Source organism: Xiphophorus maculatus, chromosome 21 (assembly GCF_002775205.1).
Source record: "Xiphophorus maculatus strain JP 163 A chromosome 21, X_maculatus-5.0-male, whole genome shotgun sequence".
Lineage (NCBI taxonomy): Eukaryota > Metazoa > Chordata > Actinopteri > Cyprinodontiformes > Poeciliidae > Xiphophorus > Xiphophorus maculatus.
In genome coordinates, this window is record NC_036463.1 from 10,958,396 (window position 1) to 10,985,965 (window position 27,570).

The 27,570-nt window shown below is 39.8% G+C and overlaps 1 protein-coding gene across 1 annotated transcript in view; it reads left to right on the plus strand.

Moving 5' to 3' along the window:
• Positions 1 to 1,660: 1,660 nt before the first annotated feature.
• The window catches only part of flt1 (fms related tyrosine kinase 1), a 38,040-nt gene continuing 12,130 nt past the window's right edge, over positions 1,661 to 27,570 (plus strand). Inside the window, exons 1-13 of the mRNA XM_005797850.2 lie at positions 1,661 to 1,953; positions 4,132 to 4,228; positions 5,838 to 6,043; positions 8,793 to 8,917; positions 12,313 to 12,478; positions 12,570 to 12,706; positions 13,671 to 13,842; positions 14,001 to 14,118; positions 15,524 to 15,693; positions 15,798 to 15,945; positions 23,559 to 23,679; positions 24,373 to 24,481; positions 25,384 to 25,686. Of these exons, the coding sequence (XP_005797907.1) occupies positions 1,896 to 1,953; positions 4,132 to 4,228; positions 5,838 to 6,043; positions 8,793 to 8,917; positions 12,313 to 12,478; positions 12,570 to 12,706; positions 13,671 to 13,842; positions 14,001 to 14,118; positions 15,524 to 15,693; positions 15,798 to 15,945; positions 23,559 to 23,679; positions 24,373 to 24,481; positions 25,384 to 25,686 (1,930 nt within the window). The 5' untranslated portion in view covers positions 1,661 to 1,895. The remainder of the gene's footprint in view (positions 1,954 to 4,131; positions 4,229 to 5,837; positions 6,044 to 8,792; positions 8,918 to 12,312; positions 12,479 to 12,569; positions 12,707 to 13,670; positions 13,843 to 14,000; positions 14,119 to 15,523; positions 15,694 to 15,797; positions 15,946 to 23,558; positions 23,680 to 24,372; positions 24,482 to 25,383; positions 25,687 to 27,570) is intronic.

Genomic DNA, 27,570 nt, shown 5'->3' on the forward strand with positions numbered 1-27,570 from the left:
TTATCTTTAAAAACAACAATTAGATGCTGCTTAAAATGAAGTAAAATCAGAAGTGAAACTTATGTCTTTTGCAGGAAAATGTTTTCATTTGCTTTTTCTTCTTCTCTGGTAATTCGGCTCGTATCACTAATTGCTGGCAGGTCTAAAGTGATATCTCAATTAATTAAAACTTAATTCAAGTTGATTTGTATAATTTAGTTCATAAACTCAAACTCATATAGATCCCTTCCATGCAGATTGGTGTATTCCCTGCATTTATTTTTTTTAATTTTTATGATTATAGTTTATAGATATGGACCCAAAATTTAACAGAAATTTAAGAAATGTTATGATAAAGCATGCAAGACTGCTAACTTCTCAATTGTCAAGCAGACAGTCATGAGGAGTTCAAACCTCACAAGGTCATTGCTAAAGAAGCTGGCAGTTCAGAGATCTGTCTCTAAATACATTCATAGAAAGCTAAGTGGAAGGAAAAAATTAGTAGAGACAGGTTTACAACCAACAGGTTCAATTCAAGAGTTTGTGGGAGATTTAGAGATCTTCGACAGCAGCTGGAGTCACAACTTGACACACACAGGACATGGGCTGTCACTTTCCTGGAGTTAAACCTTTAGAAATCCACTGAAAAGACTTCTGATAATCTGAACCATCAAAAAGTAACGTATCACACTCAGTACATGTATTTTCACCGCAATTTTTCACGAAATATTTAATGACACTATGCTGTTTCTTTTTTTTTTAATTTTGTTTTTGGCTTGTTTTTAAAAACTTTTTTAAAATTTCTGTAAGCATTTGTACTCCCAAGAAAGCTGCTTATTAGAATGCAGAGCCATCTTGGATGTGAATCTTACACCAGAGACAAAAAAAGGTGCCTTCCAAGCTTTTAAGGAAATGTCTGTTCAGTTTATGAAGTAGAGGTATCAGAAATACTTCCTTGTTTGCCACATGAGTTAATCATCCTGCGCAGGATGATCACATTTCAGGTCAGGATAGTGAAAAAGAGCAGCAACCAACCATTTTGCGCATATATGCCGCTGCTGCTTATACAATTTTTTGATGATTAAAAACTGCTTCTGCAGAAAGAATGATGCAGGATTTGACTAAGACAGTTTGCCTTTTATTCTCTGTTAAAAACAGCCGTCTGAACTGTCTTGTTAAGACATCGGTGTTTACAGAACCATCTACGTGCACTTCGCGCTTACGCTCGCATGCATGTGGCACTGTTTTTTTCCTTTTGTTTTTTTTTTTAAAGGCATTTTCCGTTTGCAATGTGAGAAACTCATCTGTCATTTTGATGATTGAGGAAGCGAATCGCACATTCCTGGTGCCTACGTGCTGCTCAGCCCGTCTACCAATCAAGGGTGCAAGATGGGAACGCAGAGCAGGTTCATGATGCAACCTGCATGCATTTCTAATAATAATCATCATCATCATCAGATTCCCTAATACAGAGTGGGCAGAATGAAACTTTAACAGTTAGTGCAATAAAACTGACTCATTTAGATGTCATAATATTTTCTCATCAGCACCACACTGATCACTTGACCACCCAGGACTGGGAGGATACTCCTTTTACGCGCAGTGGGTGTGTCAGTGGACGTAACATAAGTCCACCATCCGGTGACCGCAGTGTGGGAACAATATAAAGTGGCAACACAATCCAGAACGATGGGAAAAAGTTGCACTGGAGTTAAAGCTGCGCGTCCTGTTGCGTGATTTCCCACAGCCAGCCTCAGGAAACTCACCGTCTCCATTCACTGACCCATCAGTCCTGCATGAGCGCAACAGCCTGCTGCGCTGCGCCACCGTGGAGGGAGGGTAACATCAGCAGCAGCAAGGATAAAACTTCTTTTGTGTGTTATATATGAGAGATTGCTGCGTCGGATTCAACAGAAATGATGCATTTTATTCTTGTCTGCCTGTTTTGTGGATTGTACGGCGCTTTTGGAAAAGGTGAGAGAATTCTTCACTCTTATGTTTTAAGAAGTAAGCAGGGGGACCACTGGTCATTATTACATACACACGATACAGCTACAAAAAGTCAGAACGTGTCTAACGAAACTTTACGCACAAGTTTAATTGAAAACAAACAACAACAAAAATAAGACAGAAAACAACATGCGCACTAATGGAATAATCTGCGTCCGGATTTATCAGCCATTTGAGACACTCGTTGTTCAGTCTGAGTAGATCGCGGCTGTGAGCGCAGCGTTTTGAGGGACATAACCGCTCTGCAGTGTGAATGAGTGTTTGGATAACTTAGACCCCTGCGCTCCGGCTCCTTGTGCGCTTGGCCCCAACTGAATGGAAACAAAAGCGCGTTCTTTCCTGAGTCTATTGGTTTTGATATAAAGGAAAGAGGGGTCACGATCACCCGGAGCTCAATAATTACAGTAGAGGAACTAGAGGTTAATTTCATGCAATTTGCCAAAAGGCCGATGGGTTGTTTCTGCGCTCAGAAGATCTCTGGAAAGTTTTTCGAAGCATTTGGAGAATGAATAATTTTATGATAGCCTAATAAATAAACAAATGAATATGGAAAACGCTAAATGAGTTAGTTTTCTAAGAAAGGACACACATTTTTCACGCATATTAGGCTTTTAGAACGTTTCTTGCAGTTGATGTAGATGCACAGATAATGCCATTTCACAACAAATGCCATCTCCGGACACTTCACAAGACAAGTCCAAATAATTCCTGAATACAGAATTTAATCAATCAACACAATTCAGTAGAGACAAAATAAACAGATTTAAATATAAGAAATATGTAGAATAATCAATGGTTATTCTTGTTATTCTTTTGTTGTAATAATTTAGGAAGGTTTTTAAATAAATTCAGCTCTTATATATATACTGTATATATATATAATTTTTTTAAGTACGTGATTATGTGTCCAAAATTATGCTAATTTATCAAGATTTTCCAATACTACGCACAATATTACATTTCCAAAGAGTTTCATAATGACATGCACATTTTACACAAAATGCAATATATTCAAAAATGACATAAATACGTGCAATATAAAGATGAATAGCGAGCAATTTTCTTTAAAGCCTTAATTTTATATGTAGACAAATGAAAAACAAAGTTTGGAGCCTTATTGGTTGATTATTAACTTTCTGACTATAATTAAAAAAGGAAGCAACTGCATATTTCAGATTCCTCAAGTGGGGACTTTCCAGCTGAAAGTGTTAGGAAACGTAACACCATGTTTATTCTTGTCAAATCATTTCCCTTTTCTTGTAGGCTTGTTAGACATCAAATGTAACATTTCTCAAGTACATTAAAGCTCCTCATAAAAGGTGATGCCATTCCTGCTTGCATCAATATTTTTAGTAGCTACCTGTCCCCGCAGAGGCATAGGTAATTAGGCCTAACCTAGCAGTAAGGCATATTCTCCGAAAATATCTCTGTGATTGGCCAGTTTCAGTGGCCTGAGCAGATGATTTACGTTGACTCATGACAGTCTAACTCCCTCCTCATTGGGAAAATGAATGCTGAATTAATCACTGGTGGTTTTTCTTATCTTCTTTGGTCTGGATGCAGCAGCTGCATGTTAAGTGTATGCAAAGATATTTAAGATTTAATAGAAAATCTGAAGTATGAATATAACTGCCAACAAGCCTCCCGCCCAAAAGTAAAAGTAAAAAAAAAAAACATGTAGGAGATTAGGACATCACTAACTTCCCCTTCATCGTGCTCTGTCATTGTTTGTTGCCCCCTCACACTCATCACACTCAGAAACCCAAGGAAATAGTACAGGAAGTGCTCGCATTGTGAGTAACACTAAAATGGAGCATCCACTGGGAACAATTGACAAGTAATAACTGAACTAAATGCCTTAGCAGTGATTTAACCACTAACAGAGTTACAAGATGGTTGGGATTTGGGCCAGTGACAGGAGGCATCTATTTCCAAGTGAAGGATGGATGTTTCCCATGTTCTGAGGAAGGAAGGGTGGACAGATGAGTGTCTTCAACTCTAATTAATACATGTATGAGGTCAAGTGGAGAAAATGTTTTAGTTGATAAACAAGAGGGGCACTGCTTACGCATTTCCACATGACCTGGTTGATTGGAGAGCAGAGAGTCATGCTTCTCTCGCTTCTCTCTCCAACGTCTGCAGGTAATGAGCAAAAGGTGAGATTCAGCGTCCCGGTCCTGGATGTCAAGAGTACACAGCTGGTTCTGGAGGCCAACCAAACTTTGGCGCTCAGATGCAGGTGAGTTTCAGGTATTAGAAGCAAAAACAAAACAAAAAAAAAATGGTAACTGATGTGGAGAAAATTATCTCAAAGTCACCAACAAAACTCTGACCTGGATAGACATGATCTTTTTTTCCAAGACTTTAGATTCTGGAGAACCTTCAAAACCAACTTTATTTAATTTATGTTTATTGAGTGAATGCTTAGAAATTTTCCTGAGTCTTTCTGAATTACTGCAATTTTTGTTCTCACTTTTTCATCATTAAAGACATAAGAAACCAGAAATTTGATCTTAAATAAATGCTTCAAGAGTTTTGAAGCAAGGTCCTGTTAAGAAGTTGAAAACTGTTGATGTCTCTCTTGGCAATGCTCTCTTTGCATCTTCATTTAGTTTAAGATGTAAAATAAATGCAGCTACCAACAAATTTGAGATTTCGACCATCGTAACACAACTCCAACCTCAAAGGAAGTGGTGCTTTGCATTGGACGTTTATTTAAACTGAAGCTGATGATTGCTATTTAATGAAAGATCATTAGTGGTACCTGGCTACTTCCTCCATTTACTAAATAACAACCCAATTTAGACGTGGCAACACTATCTTGGTACCATCATCTTTGTGCAAACTCAGATTAGTTGGTTCTGGATGCTGAAGATGATAGTTTGTATATAAGAGACTTTCATCGTCTTAAAGCAAGTTTTAAGCTAAGGCTACTGTATGTACTTTAAGCTGTCTTCATGTTTGCATGGGGTAATTATTTGCATTGGAGTTAAAAATGCAAATAATTATTAACTAAAACTTGACCTGAAAGGGAGGTTAGAAGTTTTCATTAGAAGAACAAGCATCACCCCCTAAAAGATAATGTCAGGTCTCTGTTCCATATCCAAAATGGATGTATTACATGTATAATCTTGCAACTATAGCTCTTTTGTTAGCTTATCTGATTATTTGTTTCTTGTAAGCGTAGTAGTACACAGTGCTGCAAAACATTTGTTTCCTTGGCGTTTGAAGACGTAAAGTGGAGCAAAGACTTCCCAGACAGAGGGAACAATCCACATTGCATAGGAAATGGGGGGCAGTTGTGGTACATCAGTAATGAGCTTCCTATGAAAAGTGATAAACGGAACTTGGATTGTGTTTATAGTCAAGGCAGCTAAAATAAAAGTGAGGCCCTGAAAAGAGCAATGTCTTTTTTTTACTTTGTCAAAAAAACAAAAACCTGCAACATTTTCTGTTGTCAGTACATTTTACCAGTAGATCATCAATGGTGCCACAACTAAAACCCTCGTGAAAGTGGTTTAGTAGTTTGCATGAAGCACTCCGTTTTTGAGACCCAACTTGTTTTTAGATGGTAAAAGTTCAGTTTGGCCTCTCAGAGCAGCCATAGACTTCAGTATCAGATTTCAGCTAATTAGTTTTTCTTCCTATTGAAGACACGCAGAGAGTTACCTACAACCCAATTGAAACTCTCTCCAAAAATCCCAAACTATACCCCCAAGCCTCACATTAATTTCAGGCCCACTGAATACAAATGTTCCTCCTTGTCGGTTCTGAGTGGTGAACCATTCTTAGGAAGTTTTCAGGGACAGATGAAAGTGTTTTCTGACCTTGGTGTAATGTCTGTCCAGGGGTGACCGGGAGCTGTCCTGGGCGTTCCCTGGACGCTTGGACCAAGATCAAGTGAAAGTGGTCAACTCTCGTTGTGGGAAGACAAGCCAGCAATACTGCAGCCACCTGCGGGTCAGCCGCAGCCAGGCCCAGCACACCGGACTGTACCGCTGCCGCTACAGGCACCAGACCCAGAAACAGCGGTCCGTCTATGTATATGTCACAGGTAAGACAGAAAGTGTCCATGATTTCATATTTAGCAGCTTTCCACCATCTCGAGGAAACCCCTCGCCTCCTCTGGCCTATTGTGTATTCCCTCAGGTTAAACAGGATGTAGTGTGTGCTAAATACAGACCAATGCCAGAGAATCAATTATATCTAAACACTGTTTGTCTCAACAATACATCCTCCGAGTTGGCTCTGGCACAGTTTCACTCCATTCCTCCCCGGCCGCTCCTCTCTCCTGACAGCTATATATAAAATCTTTTTTACTTTCGTTTACGTGCTACCTCATGGCCAGGAATAGCCCAGCTGCTGAAAGGCTCGGGCCCTGGGCAGAGTTTCCCAGGGCATCAGCCTTATCTGCTCTGCTCAGCCTTGCTTGGAGCATCCTGTGCTTTGGGGAGGAGGGAAAAGGCCCAGAGTGGGAGGGGGTGCTGGGAGGAGATGTTGCTGTGTCTCTCCAAGGTGGTGGTGAGGCTGTGTGTGTGTGTGTGTGTGTGTGTGTGTGTGTGTGTGTGTGTGTGTGTGTGTGTGTGTGTGTGTGTGTGTGTGTGTGTGTGTGTGTGTGTGTGTGTGTGTGTGGAACTGAGCGGGATGAGATGGATGCCAGTGATTCGGTGGTATGCAGGGGCAGAGGAGGCACGATGTCTGCCCCGGTCCGCTCCTCCCTGTCCTGGAAGGTGACGCTGCTCAGCTCAAGCTGGGCTCGATGCCAGGGTCACGGGGCATGCTACTGTTTGGCCAAAAGGACTCTCGGGGGTCGTCAATCGCTCGGGTCACCATGTCCATTAAGCTTCAGACTTGGCTTGCTGCTCCGTTCAGACGTTGTCTCCCTCCTCAAGCCTTCTATTAGGAATCAAAGCGGGAGAAGGAAGCGTTCAGTCTTACTAGTCCTTGGGGTACTTTTGTTCGAAGGTTCAGAGATTTGCTTTCCTTGAATAACACCCTATGGTCACAAACAATGCTAGCAAGTAACACCCACACCTTTGAATGGCAAAGAACTGTGACTGTAGGCGAGCTGAGAAAAGCGGAGCAAATACAGAGAGGCTGTTTGATTGCTTCTAAACAATCTGCGTGTTTATTGTTGACAGCATGCAGTCGTTTTCAGAATGGGGTTTCGATGAATGGGTGTGGAGGACCGAGTGTCTGCTTGTTTGTTTTCAGTTATTGTTAAAATACTTGGAAGTCCATGTGTGATTGTTTGTGTGTCTCAGCTATTTTTTGCCCTGCATGATAACAAGGCTTCATTTTGTGAGAAATTAGAAAATCTTTCACATTTCCAGGTAGTAAGGGAGTTGGAGGCATACTTCACAGGTTCTCTGTTAATCTTATTTCTGCAAGAGATGGGTCTCTTGGGATGCCTAAAGTAACAGCAAGTTCAAGAGCATCCATGACAAAAAAATAAATAAATAAGCGCAACTCCAATCACAAAATTATTTTCGTAGTTTGTGGTTATTTTCCTGTATAAAACAAATGGAATATGTAAAATGTTTGCAGTTAAAAATGTTGTCGAACGGAAAAGGAAAGTGGTGTAAAAAGCAAAAATGTCAGGTTTTCAGCTTTCGTTTTCAGTGCATGTGTCACACAGGAAAATGTGCGCACCACCTCCACCGTTGATGCAAAATTATCAGCTTTCCTACGGGTAACGTCACAATGCAAACTTGTTAGCAGGTCGAAATGTTCATAAAATAAACCACTCCAACATTTTAGATCGGAATTGTTTTAAGACAGTTGAAATACATTTTGGTTTTAGCTGCTCTGAGATCAGCAACTAGACGAGATTACTACTAGATAAAGATGCTAACAGAGTTATCTACTGCCGATAAATTACTGATTGGTTCTAATCTTTTAAGACAACTTTGCTTCCTAAGAACCTGAGATATTTCTTAAACTTCAATTGATGCGCCAATAAGTCAATAAAATCCATGTCAGCATCAGAAAAATGTTGATGACAATTTAAATTGTTCAAAAATAGCATTTTATGAAGTTTAAGTTTGAACTTTGAGGTGAAAATGTTGATGTTTTTGGTCATTCAAATCAGAATTCCTCTTTTTTCAATTGAAGTTATGTTAAAGAATCACAAGCATTGTGACTGTTTTTACATCAGATTAACTTAAAAACTAGTGATGCACATTTTTGCTATCACTCTCAAAAGCTAAATCTGTTCTGGCCTCATTTTAGTGATATGAGATCCTGATGAAAGATATTTGCTGCTGAATTCATTATATAGGTTTAGCCAATCAGCGACAAGGAAAAGGAATGGATTAGCTGCTCTGCAAACACCAGTCATAGTAGCACTTTACCCTGGTGTTTCATCTTCTTGCTCTATGAAAAAATAGGCAAATTTTCCACAAATAATTTGGAGCTGTGTTGCACAGGAAATATTTGAACAGGTGAATTTGTGAATAGTGATATAAATAGGTAGTGGGGTACTGTACCTTAAAAAATGGACATTTCTTCAAAAATATGGCTCACATATATACTCAGCCCTCTTTACTCTTCTGCCATCCATTGAATTCAGCCTGAACGATTCACCCTGTGCATTACTGAATCTCAGTAAAATGGAAACTTTCTTGTTAAGGTTTGTTAGAAGCTTTTACTGCTGCTTAGAATTATGTGCTGTGTAATTCTAGCTGCCTGCTGCTTTAAATTTAGCTTGTTTTTGACACTGTGGAAGAAAATGTTTTTGTGCTCATTTTGTAAGTTTCTCATGCCCGCCATGTGTGTTCCTGACCGCAGTGTTTGGGTTTCAGACAGCCGGCAGCCATTTGTGGAGCACACCGACATGAGTCCAGCCGTGTTGTACATGAAGGTGAGGGAGCCGCTGGTCATCCCTTGCAGTGTTACCAACCCCAACATCACCACCACTCTGGTTAAGGTCAGTCACCTCAGTATGTGGACATTTTGCCAAGTTGGACTCTCTTTTAAGTCCTTTTCCTCTCATGTCACACTTTGTCCTCCTCTGCTCTACCACACCCATCACGCTGTATGAACATCTCAGTTTTTCCATCAGGGTTTACATTTACACACACCCCCACACAGACCCCCCCCCCCCCCCCCCCACACACACACACACACAATACACTATCCAGTTGTTTCTCCTCGTCCAGATCATTCACCACATTGTTCTTGTCTTGGCAGCCAGTTACTATATGGACTTGCGTGTCCATTTGTTTGCGTGCATTTGCGGATATGTGTGAAAGTGTGTGCGGATATGTTTGTGAGTGTTGGCACTTGACTGCTGAGTGAAGAGCGGAGTGGGGGGGGGTTGTAGAGAGAAGTGCTCAGAGTGCTTGTTGTCTGCATGAGTGGGTCGCGTTCCTGTGGACGGTGCGTGCTTTGTGCCCCGTGCCCGTTGTTTCACCAATGACTTCCAATCAAACAAGAAGCGCGGTTAGCAGGGGGGTTTTTACCTCTGGAAACAGGATGTTGGCTTCAGGGCAGTAGTAGGGATGATAATTGATGACTTTCTCCATCTGATGCTTTAAACAGATGGCAGAACTGGCAGAGGAAGCTGAGGTGACTACTGTTGACCCAAGAGTACAGGCTATTCTCTTCAAGCACGGCACTAAATCTGATCTAAATAATCCCAGTTTTTACTCTTAACAGACCGATGACCACACCAGAGTGAGGAGCAATAATGTTCCGCAGAAGGTTCAAAGATTTCTCAGCTTTGAACATTAGCATGAGAATAGTTTAATCTACTATCTGAAAAAATGTTCCCATTGGTTTTATGGTTGTGCTGAGGTATTAGTCATGCATTACACACCTGCGACCTTAATGGAAGAGTTGCAAGAAAATAAATCTGATCAGAGCACCTTGTTTTGGAAAGTGCTCTGATCAGATTTGCTTGCTTGCATCTCAAATGTAACTTTTTAGGGTTGTGGAAAAACTCCACAGTCCTCTGGAAATGCAGAGCAGACCAGAACCAGAAGACCTTAGTGTCTGGGAGGCTGATACGACAACAATGTCTTTTTATTTTGTGCTGTCATTGAAGAACCAGAGAAACATCTAGGATTTGATTTGCAGGAAATGCATCATCAGTCCCTGCATGTTACATTCACAAATACGCACACATGTTTTTGTCCTGCCTCCATCTCCTGACAAAGTATTTGGAACCACAAAGTAATTCGTCTAAAAATAACTTTCCCTGCTTCCCCCGCGCTTCGCCGGTCTGAACCAGGAATGTCTTCCCTGTCGCAGCTTCTGGAGTGTTTTTTTCCTGAAAGGACTTTGCACTCTGCCTGCGCCTCTGCTGTGACCCTTCTCAGCATGAACAATGCCCAGGAGGCTCTGCTCTCTCACTTACGCCGTGAAAGCTGGGCCTGGGACATTGGGGTTGAACCGGAGTTCCAGTCCAAATGTCTATATCCTGTAGTAACAGGATGCAAGGAGATGGACTGGAGTCACGTTTCACATATCCTGATGCCTTTTGCTCCTCCTCGCCATCCCACCGCTGCGATCTCCATCCTCCTCTCCATGTACAGTACGGGTGAGAAGATGGATGTGAGAGGGGCACAGAGGGCACTCGGGTGCCTGGACGGGGAGTCACTGGGTTCAGAGGGAGGATGTAGAGGGAAGCATCGACTTCACAGGACAGAGAGGAGAGGGCACAGAGGTCAGCGGCGTCTTAAAGGGTCGCCTCTCTCTGTCGGAGAGGGGATATCAGCTAGTTCACACTGGTGATCCAAGGATGGGGAAAGTGTGTGTGTGTGATGGTTCTGGTGACGGGGGGTCCAGTCCCTTGAGAGAGGGTGGGAAGCTTCCACTATGTCACAGAAAAAAAAAACATTTCCTTGTAGCTGATTCAAAGAACACAACAGGGTTATCCAGTTATACAAGGTCCATGGTGAAGACTTACAAAACCAACATTGAGGCTGATGCCAGGTTTGTTCTCCCAGATGGGAGAGGCCAAAGGGGCCAATTATGAAACCAAAGATTTGAGTTTTTCAAATGAGGCGACCATCACAGATCAGCTGCAAACTAAAGGGAAATTAAAATAAAGGTAAAACCTGAATCAATTCAAAAGGAGGTCATTTTTTTTCTTGAGTCTTGCAGTCCCAAGTAAGTTGTGAGGGATGCAGTGAACATGCGGAAGAAACGACTTTTTGGCCTAGGTGCTAATGACACCCTTCCCATCATGAAGCACAGCAGTGGCAACATAATGCTGTGGGACAAAATGGGAAGTGGAATGTAGTTAGAGTAGGACGATTTAGACTGTGAATGAAAGCAGAAGGACAACTGTAAACAGACAGCGAGAGCAGCAATGGAAAGATATAGATCAAGACATGTCCATGTGTTACAATGGCCTAGTCAAAGTTCAAGCCAAAACCCAGATGCTCTCCATCCATTCTGACTAAGCTTGAGATTTTTTTTTTTTTGGCATAAGAATTAACCTAAATTTTAATATCAGTCTTTTATTTGTAAAATATTTTAAAATCAAGAGGTTGTTTTGATTCCACATTCCAAATTGTTTTGGTTTATCATATAAAACATCAATAAAATGGAAAAAACGTTTCTGGTCGAGTCAAAGTGCATACCTTTGAAAGACAAAAGACAACATTTCTTGTAGCGAAAATTACAACCTTATTTGTCTCTTAGCTGATGCCAAGTTATTAAATCTAACAGGAATGAACATCTTGTGGTGATTTTTCTTACTTAATCCAAATTAAGTGACACAACAATTTGGCAGATTATTACAATATATAATAAACATGTTGAAACGTTTTATCAACAAAATTTGGCTTTATTTTTTTGACCAGAAGTTGTGTTTAATATCAAAATGGAGACAGCTTTTTACAAAAATGACAAGTAAATAAAAGTACTTTACATAAAATAGCATAAATATTAACTCACTTTAAAGTGACTAACCTAATTGAGCAGAGGTCCAGTCAGTGGGTGTCAGCTGTCCCAGCACAAGTGAAGTGCAGAGAGTGTGTCTTAAGTGAAGATTTATGCAGTCACTTATTTTACGTTAAATGTTTTTATTTGTCATTCTTTTGCAGAAATCAGTTTTCTTTTTGACTGAATTTTTTTTTTCATACAACATTGTTTATGATTGGTTTGTAAAACCAGAAAAAAGGCTAAAAAATCCAGGGGAGTGAATACTGTTTGCAGGCACGGTTTTCATGCGTAAATATCACATAACCACTGAATTTCATTCTGTTGTGACTCGACTGCTCCCTTTTCTCATGTCTTTGTGAGTAATCAGATTTACTCAATGACGAAGTGAAACATGCGGTTGATCCCTTCCTTGGTTTGCCTCCTCCTCAGTATTACAGCAGGCCGCTGAGTCAAGACCAGAGAAATGTTCTCTGGAACAGCAGGAAAGGTTTCACCATCCAGACACCCAACTTCTCCTACATCGGCCTCTTCCACTGCGAGGCCGTCATCGACGGAGTCAAGCACAACTCGCGTGTGTACTTTGTACACAGAACAGGTCGGTCTTTGCAACGCTCTTTTCTAAACATATTAATGTTCCAAAGGTTTGTTCTCTAAACTATTCTGTGTTTTTTCCTCATTGATCTCAGTGAGTAACATCACAGAGGTTTACCTGAACACCAGCGGATCTGTGCAAGCACTGAAGGGGGAGAGGCTGGCTCTGAACTGCACTGCCACTGCAGAGCTGAACACCAGAGTCAACATCACCTGGGACTATCCTGGAAAGGTCAGAGCTGCTTTCAGCCGGCATAAAGCGGGAAACAATAGAGCTTTGATTGGGACGCACCAGAAACTGTAATCCTCCTTCTTAGTCTGTGGGGCCTAAAATGTTACATACTGTGTGAGGTCATTGATTATTTACATGCATATCTACTATTAGGTCAGGAAGACCAACAAGAATAAAATACAAGAAAAATATAAATGGTTACAGGTTTGTGTGTGATACTTATGAGTAGTCACTATCCTACTTGGAGTTCACAGCACTCAGAACAATCTAAATTTTTATTAAGATCTTTAAAGTGCCAACAAAATCAATAAAAACCCATAAAAGCACTCCCAAAAGTATCACATTTAATACAGATTTTACCTTTAATACACGAGACAATATGAACTAAAATCAGTTATTTGCTTTATGTCTGTATTAAAGCAATATCTTTAAAACTAACTTTTTTAACGTTTTGCTTTTTGTTGTCATTTAAAAAAGACTTTATACTTCATGAAAACTGTTGTTAAAATTTTTCGCTCTTAGCTCCTCCCAAAGAGGGCACATCCCACCACTTTTCTCTCCTATCAGCTAAATTCAAGTTAATATAGTTTGCTTAAACATTGCAATTAACAGTTTTAACAGAGATTGACAACATATAATTCCTGTGATGCTAAAGTAAATGAAGAACCTTTTTATTAATTCATCAAGTCAGTCAGAAATTTATTTTATTAGACAGTTTAGCTCTGTTTCATTCTGTTTACATCACCAATCTGAGTTGAATTGAACATTTACACACGTGTAGTTTTTAAATGTAGTACAGCATTGGTACATGAAAATAAAAACTCCTTAAAACCTAAACTTGACTGCATGGTGCTTGGTTTGGATGCAGATAGAATAGAATAGAATATACTTTATCGATCCCCACGGGGGAATTGCTTATTTGATGATGAGCGGTGTGTTAATTTTGTTACTGTTCAACCTCTAGAGAAACAACGCGGGCTCCAGCTTTAAAAGGCTGGTGAAGCACCCGATGCACATGCTGTTCTACAACATCCTGACCATCCCGAAGCTCCGGCGGTCGGACCGCGGCCTCTACACATGCCATGTCACCAGCGGCGAGCAAAGCAAACAACAGCAAGCCATGGTCACAGTCTACAGTAAGTCCCTCTTTATCTCCTGACATTTTGATTATCTTGCCACACTAATGTGTTCAAAGTCTACAAAAAGAGATGCATTTTTAGCTTTACTTCTGCTTTCTGGGTGTTATTTAAAACTGTGAGTCACCCAACGGTTTTCTGTGTCTCTGCAATTTCAGATCACCCATTCATCCGTCTGAAGCCTAGAAATGGATCGGTAGTGGAAGTACAAGCGGGACAGAAATCCTACAAACTTTCCCCAAAACTTCGGGCATTCCCTTCCCCTGAGGTTGTATGGTAAGGATGATTTTTAGCTTTTCGTTAGCCAGGCTTCCTTCTTGAGTTAAACATGCAACTATGGAATTCTTAAAATCCTGCAATTGTACTTTTCTTACTTTAAATTAAGCTGGGTTTTTTTATCTGAAAATTTTTGGAGCACAGTTGTATTCAATCCTCATAAAAATAAATTACCTTCAGAATTTGCCAAATTAATAACCAGTTTGTTTACTAATTAAACCTTGCAGCTTGTTAAATTGAAAGGTTGGAACATCATGGAAGAAGGTGCTCTGGTCAGAAAAGGCCAAATTAGTGAAGTGTGGACTGTATGCAAACATCTCTCCCAGATGATATCAGCCTCACGTATGGTGGTGGCAGTGTCATGCTGTGGGAAAGCTAATCGACAAGCAAAGTGAAGCTGCTCAGAAGTTCTCCATTAATAAGGATAACAACTCTAAACACACAGCCAGAGGTACAGAGCAATGGGTTGATATCAAAACATATTTGGCCTAACCAAAGTCCGTTTGTTAGTCGGATTTAGGATATCGGGCGAGACTTCAACAAATCTGTGTTAACAGGAGCTCTCTATCAATTCTTACAAAGTTTTTACTGTCTTGAAAACAAAAAATGCACAAAATCTTCAACGGGGTTAAATATGAACGTCCACAGCACTTTTCCAGTTTATTCATTCAAAAAAAAATAAAAAATTCAAAACCATTCGTGATTGTCCGTCCACGTCACAATATCGCACTATTTTGTGTAGGGCTGCAACTAACAATTATTTTACTTTATTACTTTATACAATATTAGAAATACATTAAGATGTGTAAATAAATAATTGAATTCACTTTTTAAAGATGAAAACAAGCATTTTATTGCCCAAAATTTAATAACATACAATTGTTTGACTACATTTGTTGCAAAAGGATGCATCTGCAGCTACAAAATACTTCTAACATCAACATGTGAGGAGCTCAAACCTTTCTGCTTGACTTAATGTTACTACAGTGTATAAATAATCTGTTGACTATGATTTTGGGTTAATTGATTAATGATTGAACAGCAAATGTGCTTAGCAGATTTTATTTTAGTTTTTACATCATTTGAACCAAGTGAAGCTAAAACTATCCATTACCATGTTAGTTGACTATTATTAATAATGCAATAATACAATAATAAATTCATCGTGATTAATCCGATTAATCATTTCAGCCCTAATATTTAGTTGGACATGACATAAAGGTCTAATAAAATACATTTACTGGCTGTAAAGCAGAAGAATGTTAAAAGTGCAATAAGTGTAAATATTAAGGAAAAACTGTGTATTTTTAAGTTCCAAATGATTTCTATCCATAAACTCTGACATATAATGATATTCAGGTTGTCATAGAGCACTTTGAGGAGGCTCACAGCTTGTTTCTGTCAGGTTGAAGGACGGCCGGGTGGCAGCAGAGCAGTGCTCCAGATACCGCATGGACGGGACTTCCCTGGTCATCCGGGACGTTGCAGAGGAGGACGCAGGGAAATACACTGTCCTCGTACGGATCCAGCAACATGCTCTCTATCAGAATCTCACTCTCACGCTTCTAGTCAACGGTGAGGTCCGAGAAATTCATTGGAACATGAGAGCGAACTTTGTTCTTGCAGCTATTAAACCGTTTTTTTTCTTTCTCTCTTGACGTTTGCTTCTTATTGCACAGTGAGTCCTCAGATTGGTGAGAAAGCAGTGTCGTTGCAGGACCCGGGCTCTGTGCCGCGGGGGAGCAAGAAATTGCTCCACTGCACATCCCACGGAGTCCCCCCTCCACATATTCAGTGGCTCTGGCATCCGTGCCCGTCCAAAGGCCTGTGAGTAGCCCAGCAGAGCAAACGTCACTGAAAGTCCAGATTATCATCTAAAATATGTTCAAATGAGCTCAACTCAAACCAGTAAACATTCACGCTGATCTCTAACATTCATAATTTGACACAGTAGATTTATAACTAAACAAGAAATGAATCACAGAAAATGGATACAGCATTCAATATCTAATTTGTCAATGGATTTTAAGATTTTATGTGATAGTCCAACACAAAGCGGTGAATAATTCTCTGTCCTGTTGCAAGATGAAGAACAGGTTGTCTCCCATCTATTCCTGCTGCAGAAAAGCATTGCTGTAGCATGATGCTGCCACTGCTGTGTTTCCTAATGGAGATCTGTGCAGCTGCTCCAAAGTTATCATAGAACATGGTTTTATGACCTAAATCTGCTTTAAACTTCTCAATATCTTTCTCTCTGACCATTCTCCTGTGTTCTTTGGTCTTCATCGTGACTCTTGTTCACTATTTTCTAGCAAACATTAGAAGTCTTCATAGAGCAACTAGATTTATATTGAGATTTAATTACACACTGTTGTGCTCTATTTAGTGATCATGTGACTTCTAAGCACAGTTAGCCTGAATCTTAGGGTATCAAAGTAAAGAGGGGCTGAGTACAAATGCACACCACATTTATGAGATTTTCCCTCCACTTCATAATTGACTTTGTGTTGGTCTATCACATGAAAATGGCAATAAAATGCACTGAAGTTTATGTAAGTTAAAAAGTGTGGAAAATGTAAGGTGTACAAATACTTCTACAAGTCACTGTTGATGTATAACACATCTATATTTTGACTACAAAAGCAAAAAGTAATGCTAAGATGTTACAGAATTGTTTTACTGTACGTTAGTTAGCGTAAGTGGGACCGTTTTTGATAAACGAGACATGTTTTGTCTAAGTCAGCATGTGCTCAGACAGCGCTTCCTTTTTGTAACCAGAACAGATGCCTTTTAGGACCTTTTAAGTGCTGGAATGTGTGTGTGGGTGTGCGCGTGTGTGTGTTAATTTGTTTGTTTGTATGCATGTTCCGACATGTATGCCTGGGTGTTGTCATGCTTGCGTTTGTATGTTTGTTTGCTCATGCTGCTCTTTTCCCATATGTTACATTCTGTTGCTGTCCAGTCTGTTCTTTCCCATATGTTTGCTTAAGCGCACCTACATATGCAGCCATTTATACGTGTGTGAATGTGTGTGTGCGCCTACACTCACAAACACGGTACACAGTGTATCTCAGACTTGAAAGGACAGGGAAGAAAAAACACACTTCAATGGAGGGCCAGTTCCGTGCTCTCAGTCACGATTTGTTGGTTTCCAAATCAAACGCTATGATTTAATGAATTTCCTGCGCAGGACGCAGAGTGAGAGGCCTGTTTATTATTGTGATTGCACACTGCATCCTGTGATGCTTTTTCTTATATCTGACACACACTCTTATATACAAAGTTCTCATGAGAAATGGCCCAGCCCGGTGATGGAGAGAGACAGCCACTGAGTCAACACTGAGTGTTAATGCAGCCACCTTGGCAGGAACACTGATTAAATCGTTCTTGGAGGTCAGAGGCTCATTGTGTTCCTTACGACCCAGTCAGAAAGGTTAAGTATTACCTGAGAGCTTCGCAGCAGCCGCCCACACTCTCTTCCCTCCTCTGAGACACACTGACATCATCAGTGTACTTGACCTGTAACCCTGGCACTCTCACTTGGCGCCACACCATGATGCCTTCACTTTTCTTTCAGAGGACCTCAGATTGGAGGCATGTAGATTTTATTTTCAAACCCAGTGACAGTAAATAGTAATAAAACGTCACTGATACAATAAAGTCTCACTAAAACAATGTAAAGTTTTTGTTCTCTTAACCTCAACTTTAAAGACTCATAAAAAATATTAAAACCCACAATAGAAACAGAGTTTAAGATTGAAATAATCCCGCATTTGTTGTGTATTTTGGTTGTAAAAGTAAGTGTCTTTATTTTTTTTGAGATGTCAAATGCAATCGGTTTCATGTAAAACTTAAAAACCCATTTACCTTAGCATTTGGTTAGCATTAATCCCATTTTTACCACCTTTAAAATCATCATCACTTTGCGATTAAAGAAACAGTTAAGAGTTTTTGATATGAGGTTCAATTAAAAGGTTAAACAGTAAATATTTTACCTGCAGTAAATTAGTCTCCTGGAGTTTTTATTTCAAATAAATCTAGATTTATTGGACCAGAAGGCCCAAACCTTAGCGGACCTCGAATCTGAAAATTTAATAGAAGTTTAAGCTAATGTTAATGTATGAACCTTTAACCTGTTGTGAGGTTTTCGTTGGGTTGCATTATCTCCAAAGAGCCAGATAAATATTTAGACAGAAGAATGAAGCTAGGTGGTGTATCACCAATGCTGTTCCTGTATGAAACTTATAATGGGACCATAATATTCAGAGCACTTCCAACCAGTAAAAATGTTTAATTTCAACCTAAGGTGAAATAAAAAGCAAAAATACCAGTGGATTTTTTTTTTTGTCAGTTTTATTAAGTAGCAATGTTAACCAGAAAATTTTCACATGCTGCGTTTTGTTGCTAACAGGAAGTTCTTCTGTGTTGCACTGCCTCTTAGCTACATTTGCTATGTAAATCACACAACTGAAAGATTTATCATAATCAATTTTAACCACTCCACTTTTTTTAGATTGGAGTTGTTGTTTTTTTTTGTTTTTTTTATGAAGATAGAAGTTTATTTTGATCTGAATAAAGCTGACTTTTTGACCTGAAGAACCCCAAACGTCATAAGAACTTATGGGAAACACAATTTTATTATCATGTTTCATTAGCAGGTTATTTACACAGAAATTGGAAATGGAGAAAAAGTGCAGTGCATTATGAATGATCTTCTTGTCTCAAATATGCACTCTCACTGAAAAAAGGCAACTATTTCTGTTCAACCATCTGACATAAAAGTAGAGCAGTCCAACAAATAGAAATACATATTTAGCAGTTTGAATAAATGCAATTTCATTGGTTCTGATACAGTCTTACTTTTTGTGGCATGTTTGTTCTCAACATGTTTCATACAGGAAGGTCGCCATTCCCCAAGTAAATTATCATTGAGTCCAGAGTAAAATGAAACTGCAAAATGCAATTAAATTGAGTTCTTTGAGCTACTTTGAAATTTTTGTTACAGGAAGTAACAAACCATATTGAACCTTTTAATAGAACCTCACTTTTAAATTCACCTCGAAATAAATTAAGTTAGCTGAGGCCAAATGAAATCTGAGACATTCAACTTTTGTAAGACACATTGTTTAAGGTCCTTTGTGAAAGCTCTGTTCTGGTTCTGTTTCAGTGTGTTGTATTCAGTGTGTTTCTCTAGATCATTAGTTTTGGTTGGATCCTCACAAGGCCCCTTGTTCTTTGCAGCCCCGCTGCACCACAAGCCTGACGCCGTGCTGGAGGAAGCCCAGGGACCGTGGGCCAGGCTGGGCCAGACTGATGGGTGGCCTCTCGCCTGGGTCCTGAGTCCACTCCTGGGTCTGGCCCTGGGAACCTCGGCGCTCTTATCTGGCCCTGGCAGGAGGCGCACTGGGCTTCCTGTGCAAAAATCAGAGCGCTTTTCCTCTCGTTGTTTGGCTTCCTCTCCGACGCGAGACGCTTCCCAGCGGCGTGATTGTCCCTTCGTCTTCAAACGTGGCACAGTCCGCTTCCTCAAGAGCTTGATCTATTCTTGAGTGCTCCCCCCACACCCCTTCCCCCGAAACTTTGCTGCCCCCCACATACCTCTCCAGCCTCTTCCCTCACCAGCTCTGCCCTCCACAGCAACCCAGCATCCTCCACCTCCACTGAGGAACAACTCCCCAGCTACTTCCCACACAGGACCTCTCCTCCTTACACATCCCCACTACTGCCTGAACCCTCAGTGACAATACCACCTTGTGATTATCCTGCTGAACTGTAAACCGAGGAAAGAGACTTGAAACACTGCTGAGCAGTGAAGACCAGGAAACACAGGAGGATGGCGTTAAGCAAGCCATAACATTAAGGATATATGGACACCTGCTTTACTAGTTATTTATTTATTTACATGATTTGCCAAATCCAAGTCTCTCCCCTTTGCCCGCCTGCCCTGTAGTTTAATGCTTCTTACATTTTACACACTATGAGCCAGAATAAGTGCAATTCCATCTATTCCACCAGCTGCATTTCTCAGAGCTGCTTTGCTTTTTTTTGTGTCCTAGAGTGGTACTATATTGGGTGCACAAACAATGCTTGCAAGACCCTGATCTGATTCCGACATCCACAAAAGCTGTGAGTTTCTGTCTCGATTTGTAGCAGCCCCGTTGAAGGTTAAACACATTTTACCTTCGATGGGTGAAACGGGGGAGAGGACAAAGCTTTGTGTCGTTCACTACGGTCTGCCTTCAGTTCTCTTTCAAACAAAAGACTGACGATCTGCAGAAGCCTACCATGTAGGAGGTCTGCACCGACCAGAGACTATCCTGTGTTATCCCACCCCATGTTAAAATGTTTCCTTTTTCTATATCAAATGGTGTCAGTATAGCATCCCTGTTGCATTTGTAATGGAAGTTAAATAAAACCTACGTGTATGGGTGATCCTACAAACCAGATGATGAGTGTCATGAAGCTTTCAGCATGTCCATCCGTGGGTATTTGCGCAAATTTTGTCAGTGTGCCTGTGCCGTATGCATGTGTACCATTTTACGGGTGTCTGCCAATGTGATTCATTCTCTGTATACAGATGTTTCTATGAGTAATATATGAATCTAATATTTAATAATTTTATACAACTAACTTACATAAGACAAATGTCAATATTTGCCGTCTCCGTATGGATCTGTTCAAATGTATTGAAGTGTTATATCATTTATTTGTGGTGTTTTGTTTTGCATTAAAACATGCTCATATTTGTGTACTGGTTTATTTCCTCGTGTGTTTATTTTTGGATTGAGACGGGAATATCCAGGGACATCCAAGTGTATTTCAGGCTGCAGGTTAGGACAGGAAGAGAGGACAGGAGATGACCACACACACACATAAATACACATCACCATCACACACAACTTGGACCAGAGTCCATTCATGTTTTCAAGCAGCGGCTTCTCACCCTGTTGGCAGGCACATACTGTATGAATGTGGTGTGTCTGCATCACTTTCTGTGTCTAACTGCCTGCACGTAAACTCATCCATCCAACTAATTTTACTTTTCAGAGCTAACTTTGAGAGTGGATGCTGTTCCTATGAGGTGTGAGAGTGTAAGTTGGTGAGGCTGGTGAGGGTGTTTGCTCATGCGTGCGCGGTGTCATGCACAGGGTGGGTCGTTTGTGCAGCCACACACACTATCTTGATGCCAAAAGGAAGAGCAATCAGGGAGCAGAGAGGAGCCAAGCTTAGGGAGGAGCTCGGGACAGATGGAGCAGAATGACGACAAAGAACCAGAAAGAGACGGGGAGCAGTGATATATCCCTAAACAGGCAGAGGATCAACGAACAAAGTGGAAGTGATGGTTTACAGTGAGGATGTCTAAATACAGAAGGTTGAGTTATTTTTAGGCTTTAGCATCCCCCAGGGGTTCTGATTATTATGACTCTTCTGTGACACTTGGTACGGAAACCCATATCAAATGTTTTCGATGATATAAAAACAAGGATTTAGTGACGTATCCCTGGTAAGGAGTAACTGTAAAACACTTAATTTAACTTTACATTAAAATAGCGTCATTTACCATTCAATGAGTTTGAAAAATATTTGAATTTTATTAAATTTTTTCAGCCAGGCTGAAAAATAACTCAAGAAATAATTGTTCCCAATAGAAAATCTGTGTCTCGTTAATTGACACCAAAGACATTTTCTATTCAAAGAGAATTTTTTTAATTATCTTTGAGTGCCTGTGAAATTTTTATTTTATTCCATAACTTTACTGGGGTGTTAATATGACAAAACACAGAGAGCCTTCTTTCACTTAACCACTCCGCAAAATGGGAAAGATAAGAAAACACACAAAACTATACAGGTTGAGAGATGTTTTCTGGTGAGATGAGACGATAACTTATCCTACTGAACCAACAACTATTATGTGTGCTGGAAAATTATGTGGTGAAAATCTACTCAAGTACTGAGTAAATGATCAAATTATCAATCACTTAATATTTAAAAATCAGTCAGACCAAAATATAAAGTCAAGTTTACCAAAATATAACATTTTGGTAAAATGACAATAATCATATAAGTAACAAAAAATAAAATCCAAATTGGTTTCTTTCAATATAAACTTTAACAAAAGCTGCAGGTGTGTGACTGGCACATTTTTGGTTAAAACATGTTTTTTATTATTATTATTATTATTATTATTATTATTATTATTATTATTATTATTATTATTATTATTATTATTATTATTATTATTATTTAGTGGTTAGAGAATCCAGAAGTTTTACACAAGTAAAAGTAGAAATACTTTATAATAAAATTACTCAAGTAAAAGAACAAAGTACAACATAGTAAAAATACTCCAATAAGTACTTTTTTTTTTCAAAAAAGTCACTCAAGTAAATGTAATTGAGTAGATGTAACTAGTTACTATCCATCTCTGCTGCTACCACAAGACTAATACATCAGTAATAATGATCTATTAGCATAAAGCTAATAACTAGTTAAATCTGGATGTGTTTTATTCCAAATATTAACTAAATACATGAGAAATAATCTGTGAAATTAGACCTAAACAGAAGTCAAAAAGCAATGTTGAAATGAGATATTTGGTTTTAAACAGCCAGGTTGCGTATTGATTCTTCATGGGTGACACTAAGCATATTTTCAAAAATTTGGAAGAAGAGTTTTATGTCAAAACAATAAAGCCAAGTTTATGTGTTTGAGTCATAGCATTAAAATCATGTAAAATTAATTTTACCTATTGCTAAAAAAAGGAATTTAAATACTTGCTAATACTTGTTTATTGTTATTATTAAAGACATGCAGTTTGTCTTTTTATGTTTCTATGTTATTTGGTTTAGATAAATAAAACTGGTTGCCTTCTTAAACACATTGTCACATTTTCCATGTCAAGAACAGAACACGTGCATTTCCAGCATCGACCAAGCACTGGGAATTTTTACGGTTCTTCCCTTGTTCCTGTGCCATTTGGTGAACTTTCCTCATCGTGAGTTGGCATGCGTAAAATGGGCGCAGCAGCGCTTCTTGCGTAAGCACCGGTTTCCCACCGGTAGGATGGTGCGTAATCTATGGATTGAGACGTGTGAAAGTCATTGAGGGACTGGAACTCCTGTCCTGGAAATGTGGGATGAGTTTTTTTTTTAAGAATGGAAGGAAGCTTAATGACAGAATGACAATACCAGTCCGCATCCTTCACAGTTGAACTAGTGTTACCTCGGAGTTCACAACACCCCCACGACCAGCTTGCCGAACAGGGAGAGAGCACGCTCTGCAATTAATATGAAACGGTTTGGTGATGTTGGATCAAGGCATTTTTCTCCCCTGCTGAGCACAGCTGGGAAAAATACACCCACTCACACACATGGAATTATCATATAATGTCTTCTGTCAACACAGCTGAGTCTGTGTCCTCCTCCTGCTCTTCCTTCAAGGTGTCCGACATCCTCCTCCTCGCAGTGGAGCCCCGTGACGGAGAGTCTCCCTGCTGCATCTGCGTACAACCACATCCTGAGTGTTACTCACACACAGGAAGTCCTTCAGGGGAACAAGAAGGTAGGAGAAGCCCTAAAAAAATCCCAACACGCTGGAGAAATACGGCTGTAGTTTGTTATGTTAAATAGAATACCTATTTGTGTTATAATTTAAATATTACATATATTCTGAGTTTTATATACACTTACAGGTGCATCTCGAGAAATTAGCAAAACATCAAAAAGTTCATTTGTTTCCTATATTCTATTAAAACTCTAAAACTCATACAGGTAGATCTCCAAAAATTGGAGTCTGTCATAGTCTATAGTTACAATACAAACTGTGACATACAGCTTAACGCTTTTTTCTTCCACTCAACTTTCCATTGCTTTGATACAACACAATGTGAACAACCAGGTTCTCTGACAAATTGTTTGGATCTTTTGAGGTCTTATGAAATCTTCAAATCTTCTGAGAAAAGGAATATTTTTCAATTTTCACCAGCTGTCAGGCACAATCATCAACACTAACAGAAATAAATCTCTAATTTCATCACTCTGGATGTGATAAATCTATAACTGTCTCAACTATTTGAAGTCAATCCAAAAAATAATCCCTCCAAGTGTTAAATGATGACCATAAGTTGGACAGGAAGTCCAGCTCTGTTTGTCAGGTCACTCTATGGAAAAATGGGCCACAAAAGAGAAACAAGTCTGGGTATTTAATGTTCTTTATAACAGCAACATGTTCATGAGGATGTTTGGTCTCCGACAGACAGTGGGGGTCCTGACTGTTGCAGAGGCCTCGGTGTCTGGAGTGTACCGCTGCATCGCCTCCAACTCTGCGGGAACAGACCAGCTGGATGTTCCCTTCTACGTCACAGGTGACTGAGTCAAAATTTATTATGATGTAGCTGTTGTATTTTTACTTGCAGTGCACATGCAGAAGCCTTTTAAGCTCTTTTCTTACTGTCGTTGTAGAAAAATCCAATTAAAAATATTACATTTTGTTTCCATTTACTCTCCTCACTTTTGTCTAAGAACATGAATGTTGTTTTTGAGAGTGTTTCACCACGATGTTAACTCAAAAAGGCAATGTATGTCATTGCAAGTGCGATTTTGAAAAAATGAATCAAACAGGTAAAATAGGAAATAAAGGAACGTGAAACCGAAAGAAAACTGCTCACAGATTTGGGGAGGAACAGACCGACTGCTGCGAAACACCTAAAGTTCAGAGATCTTAAAATAAGCAGGTGTATGTGGCACACATGCTTCACTGCACTTTGCAGTGTTGTTTGCACTGAAAACTACATTTGGGTCAAGCAATGCACGGTCAAACTGCTTTCTGTTTTTTTGAGTGTTTTAATGGACTGTGTCTAAGTCTGGAGGCCCGACTGCCTAAATGTGAGCAAGAGCGTAACAGGAACCTGGGGCTCTTATCGTTCCACTTCCCTGTGCAGCGAACTTCCTTGGACTGGCAGGTCCACTTTATTTCGGGAGGCCTTGGGGTGTTTGGTAAAGATAAACACTATCTGCCATCAGGAAACTCTCAGGCCGTTTCCACGGGAAGTTTCAAATAGCTAAAGTAAATAAAAAGCCTTTTCACTGTATTCCACTCGCTGTTTTTGCTCACAATAGCCATTCAACATTGTCATCAAAGGTAAGGAAAGTGGAGGAATCTGCTCCGCTGGTGTCAGGAGTCATGACAAGAAACTGAGAAGGCTTTTTCCCGTCAAACAGCAGATCTGTAAACTCTCCTCATCAAGCCTTGCTCCTTTTTCCACAGACGTCCCAGAGGGCTTCAGTGTAAACCAGCTGGAGCCGGCCAGGGAGGGCGGGGACCTTCACCTCACCTGTTCTGCAAATAAGTACCTGTACACAGCGTTGTCATGGCGAAAGCTGAATGACACAGGTGAATCCCGCACTCCGGCCTGGAACATCCATCACCTGGAACCGGGGGAGTTCTCCAATACGGTGGTCCTGATGTTGACGAACCTGACTAGCGGGGACTCTGGGGCCTACAGATGCTCCGCCCAACATGTCACCAGTGGGCAGGAGAAGCACCTGGATACCCAGGTGGAGGTCACAAGTGAGTCATTGTTTCCTCACATTCTTTTACCAAAACGTTATTGATGATTTGTATCAAAACCTGCAATTTTCTGAAATTCAAATTCACGTTCAGTTTTAGTAAAACAAAAAGAGAAGCAGTAAAATGTGACACCTTTTTACAAACTGAGGAATAAATACAAAAGCTGTTTCTAAATCAATGCTCAGCAGAATTGAAGCTGTCAGGCTTGTCTTTCAAAGTCTGACTGCTTAGCACTAAGCATTTCACTTTGTATTCCCTGAAAAATAACATTTAAACACAACACTAAAAGCATATTAGTGGTATATATATTGTACAATTGCAGCACAGGAAGCACCATTTTATAGCTGATTTCTAATGTATTTTTCTAATATGTTGAAAATTAAGCAGATTTGAGTGATCATAAACTTTTGCTATGTTTTTTAAGAGCTTTTTTGCTTGTTTGTTTGAGTGGCCTTTATTTGAAAGTGCTAGGACAGGAAAGTAGGTAATGAGAGAGAGAGAAAACATGCGGCAAAGGTTGCCAGGCCGACTAAGACTTCCTCATGTGGGTTGCACTTAAACCCTGCGCCACCACAGCACCGCTGCTTTTACTGTCTTAAAACTAAGATAAAATAATTACAGTGCTAACATTTTAAACTGCTCTTATTCTTCAAATGAGTGGTTCCAATTATAAAAACAATAGTTCAACTTAGCGTTGAGTTTTCCAAGAGGTTGCCAAGATTTCCCACAATAACTTGTTCTGTGAAAACCTGAGGTCAAGATTACAAAAAACTTTGATTTCACTCTTTAGATTTACTGTCATCTGCTAAATGTTTTGCTCTCTCTCACTCCTTTGCAGCCTGTGTTAACTTTCTCTACTCGTCCACTGAGCTGCCTGCTTGGCTGGTGACTGGGTTCGAGGCGGCACAGGTGGAGTGAAATAGAGTTTGGGGTTGGGAGGCAGTTGAGGAATTGAAAAGAAAAATATATTTTTTAAAAAGATAATAATAAATGAAATAAATGCTTCATTTGATTTTATTTCTATACACATCACTCAGGCAAGAACTAAATAAGGTCAAAGTTCACCAAGGTTCTTAAAACACAACAATTTTAGAACCGCAGGAAGCGGTTCTTACAGTTTAAAATCAGTTGAATTAGATATGAAAGATATGAAAGAGAAAGTGTTGGAGTCGCTGACGGTTTCTCTGATATGCAGAGCTTTAAGAAACATGTTTCCTTAGAGGATGAGTGCAGGATTACCAGAACAAATAGCCAGACTAAATAAACAACTAATATTAGCTTCTTAGCTGGTGTTACTCCGTAAAAGGCAAAAATATTTACAAATTTTACTTAAATTTGTGTATCAGAAGAAAAATAATAGCTAGAAATATGTAGAGAATATGTTACTATACGTCTAATAATTAATATAATACATTTTGTTTTACAACAGTAGAAATATTTGCTGTTTTATTGGTGAAATTGCAGTTTCACCTCCAGTTCCTGAACCTTAATCTTTAAACACTAATGTGAGCTACAAGGTGGACAATGAGGTTGAAGAAAGGCTCTTGTGCATTTTGCTGTGTGTTATTTTTATTGCGTCCTTCTAATTCAGTTTTATATTCTCTGTTCAGAATAATAGGTAATTTACTTTTTGTTTTATAAGGTCAAACCCTTGCATGCAATCAACATCCACACTCTCCACTCTCGTGCAATGATCTTGTTTCATGGGAATCGGGTTCACCTCAGCTTCCTGGGGCCCCACCCAGACGTAGCTTTGCTCCTGCGCTCCAGCTAAGCACCTCTTTCACGTGGGAATGAGCTTTTGTGCGGAGGAAGAGCACACAATGGCACTTCCCACAATGCCACATTTACAGGCCCCTGCACAGAGCTGGAGGAACAATCAGC